This window comes from Monodelphis domestica, chromosome 4 (assembly GCF_027887165.1).
Source record: "Monodelphis domestica isolate mMonDom1 chromosome 4, mMonDom1.pri, whole genome shotgun sequence".
NCBI lineage: Eukaryota > Metazoa > Chordata > Mammalia > Didelphimorphia > Didelphidae > Monodelphis > Monodelphis domestica.
This window is the reverse complement of record NC_077230.1, coordinates 441,802,175-441,805,595: the sequence shown is the minus strand read 5'-3', so window position 1 is coordinate 441,805,595 and position 3,421 is coordinate 441,802,175. Positions and strand designations below refer to the sequence as shown.

The 3,421-nt window shown below is 42.4% G+C and overlaps 1 protein-coding gene across 1 annotated transcript; it reads right to left on the bottom strand.

Moving 5' to 3' along the window:
* Positions 1–408: 408 nt before the first annotated feature.
* Positions 409–2,160, bottom strand: LOC107652303 (endogenous retrovirus group K member 6 Env polyprotein-like). The gene has a single exon (XM_016433329.1). It carries the CDS (start codon positions 2,158–2,160, stop codon positions 409–411), a length of 1,752 nt encoding a protein of 583 aa, XP_016288815.1.
* Positions 2,161–3,421: the final 1,261 nt, after the last annotated feature.

Genomic DNA, 3,421 nt, shown 5'->3' with positions numbered 1-3,421 from the left:
CATGTTTACTGACCGTAAGGTGACTGTAATTCTAGAAATCTTTGCTCCTTCATAATTTGGATCAGAGCATTAACAGTACCTTCTTTATACTCAAAGTTCTGGCCTTAATAGTGTAAAAGAAAAAATCAAGGTTGATGAATCAAGAGTGACCTTAAAAAGTGTCCTCTAAAATATAAATACTGATCTTAGAGCAAAATACTGATCTCTGTAAGATTTCTTAGAAATACTGATCTCTATAAGATTCCTCTCCCTTTTCTTTTTGATTGTGTGGTGGGAGAGATCCCTTTAAAGAAAAACATCCTCTCTGAACAATTCAGGAGGGACAGACATGTGACATAGCAAACATGCCTTCACATTCTCAGTATATAGCAAGGATTGGAATGTAAAATATCATGATACTCTGGTCTTTCATGGAATGGTCGTGTTCAATTCAACATTTTCAGGCACCAATTGCCTAGTGTGATAAGACCGTGCCAATTCTGGCAGTATGCCTCGAATGTAGGCTCTGTTTTTACAGCTTCTGCTGCAAAGTATAATCAAACCAATAGCCAATAATATGAATAAAATGATAGTACCAATGCTGGTTAAGTTAGCTCTACCAAACCAATTTTGGGGATCAAGGGAAGATAAAGTTGCTTCCCAATTTGCAGCTATATTTGCAGCTTCATTCTCATATACAATTTGGTCTAATCTGTTGATCTGCTGTTGCAACTTAATAATGTCCAAGGTGCTGTTATGACTTCCCCAAGCACCCTTGATGTGCTGAACGACCAGTTGCCATTCATATGACACATTATCATAGGGCAACGGAGTAATACAATAACCCGTTTGATTGCAATGACAGGGATAAGTAATTCTTGTGTGTAAAGCTACAACCTCTTTACCTAACCAAAACACAGCATCTTTTAAACTGTCCAGCTCATCTCTATAAGCTAAGTCAATACTCTGCTGAGTGTGCCATAATTTGGAAGAGTTAGACACCACTTCCTGTATGAACTCATGGTTCTGGATAGAGGAAGTTAATGCCAATGTTGCCGTGGTTAGTGATGTGATCATGGCAATTACTGAGACTACGGCTCCTATAACTTCCAAGACCATTCTCTTGGACCTGTGTATAACCATGTTAAATGCCTTTTGAACAATGTGCACAGTAGGCGTAGATGCCCACGTCTCTGTCAAGTCGACAGGTACCCACATTAAAGGTGGATGATACATGATAGCAACATATGAATCTTGGTTTTTAGGACTAAGGCATTGATGTAGTCGACATTTTGTGCAGTTGATCTCATATAGACCGTGGTCATTTTTAAAAATTCGAAGGCTGTTACCTACTAGCATTACATAAGGAGCAAAAACACATGCTGTGACATTGATGTGACTGTCATACTCAAGATCAAGTCCTGAGTTTGTCACCTTGACCTTAAACTTGTATATCGGCTGCGTGGCAGCCACTATCTTCCACTGCGTGTTCTGTATAGGACCTGCCTCAATAGCAAGTCTAGAACCAGCCATGTCCACTTCTAGTAAGTCCTCAATTTTCTGAAGATCCTGACATGGCAGGTGCCATTTCTCATAGTCAGTGTATTTGTCTAATCGTGTCAGTTGTTCAGAGCGACCACAACGTAACCTGGGTGCCCAATTGTAAATGTTAAAGTCTGTGGTTGCCGGCATCTTAACCTTCCTGGGCACTCGGACAGAACAATCTGTCCATGGCAACTCCTTTTGTACCGTACCTATCTGGTTTGGACATAAGTACCTGTTAGCAGGGTGTTCAGATTTAAACGCCTTACGTGCTAACTCATCTCCCATTCCTATCACACCCATGCCAACCCCTACATAACTGTTGTCAGTGGCATTTTTGACAATCCACGCTTGATGTCTGCGTGGTACACAGAAAGAATTACCAATAAACGAATTTCTAAAAGACATACAAAATGGAGGATACACAGTAGATCCTGAATAATTGTACAGAGCCCCTTCAGACTCTAGAGGAACACGTTTGGCTAGAATAGGGTGTGGTAGCCAGTCCATGTTGTTAACATATACCGGAGGGGGCTTGTCCATCCAAGTTAACATTCTCAAAATAGGAGGCTTAGGCACGATGGACCAGTAGACTTCAGCATGACAGATGTTCAGCAAAGTCAAAATAGTGAATGTCATCAGAGTAAATGTAATGTCAGTGTTCAGAGTGTGTGCATTCACCAGTGTTGCCTTTGATGCCGGTGCCCTGCGCTTGACCATCAGGTAGCTGACTGGAGACAGCCGCGATGCTCGTCTGCTTCTCGTCCTGGTCTCGGGCAGCCGGCGCGGTGCTAGACTGGTGAGCCTGCTGCTCTGCTCCCCTTGCATCTGGAAGCGGTCCCTTCCATGGTTTGAGATGCTTACTGGGAGTCCAGATCTCTCCATTATCTGTGGAAACACAAGCATAGCCTCGACCCATTGTTATTAGTCTGTTCGGACCTCTGTAATCTTTGTCTCCTGGCAATCTCCAAAAAACCCAGGGCTGCTGCACTGTGTCCATTGTATCATGACACTCAAAAAGCGTCTGCATAGGTGTAGCATTCAGCCCTTCTGGGATGGAGAAATGATTGAGAGTTAAAAGTACCATCCTTAACAGTTTGTTAGGGATAATAGGTTTGGGTTTAGAGATGTCACCCTCATAAATTGTCAGGTACTCTCCTTCTTGTTTTTGTATCTGGTTCTTGAGAGTCCTGTTAGCTCTCTCCACTATTGCTTGACCCGTGGAGTTACCTGGAATTCCAGTTTTGTGGTTTATATTCCACAGTTTGCAAAATTCTGCAAACCTTTTGCTGGTGTATGCAGTACCATTGTCAGTTTTTATCTGACTTGGAATGCCCAAATGCGCAAATGCTTCCAGCAAGTGTGCAATGACATGAGAAACTTTTTCTCCCGTTTGTGCTGTGGCCCATATGACCCTTGAGTATGTGTCAATCGTCACATGCACATACTTCCACCTTCCAAAAGGAGCATATTGAGTCACATCCATCTGCCAAAGCTGGTTAGCTTTGAGTCCTCGGGGATTAGCTCCTGGGGGAAGAGGTGTAGAGGAGAACTGGGCACACAAGCTGCATTGCTGGATTATCTCCTGTGCCTGTCTTTTAGTAATGTCAAATTGGCATTTGAGAGATTTTGCATTTTGGTGCAATAAAGAATGTGATTTAACTGCATCTTGAAAAGCAGATGCCACTAAGGTATCCACCTTAGCGTTTCCCTCCGAGAGAGGACCAGGGAGGTTAGTGTGTGAACGAATATGTGTTATAAAGAATTTGTTCTGCCTTTGCCATATCACCATCTGGGTGGTACGGAACAAGAGATATAACTCTTCATCAGGTACAGGTTTAATCTTTGCTGTTTCCAGCGAATTAACCAAATTAACCACATATAATGAATCACAGATTAT

Excerpts from the sequence above, each read along its gene's own strand:
- LOC107652303 (XM_016433329.1), bottom strand. The coding sequence starts at position 2,160 with ATGACATTCACTATTTTGACTTTGCTGAACATCTGTCATGCTGAAGTC.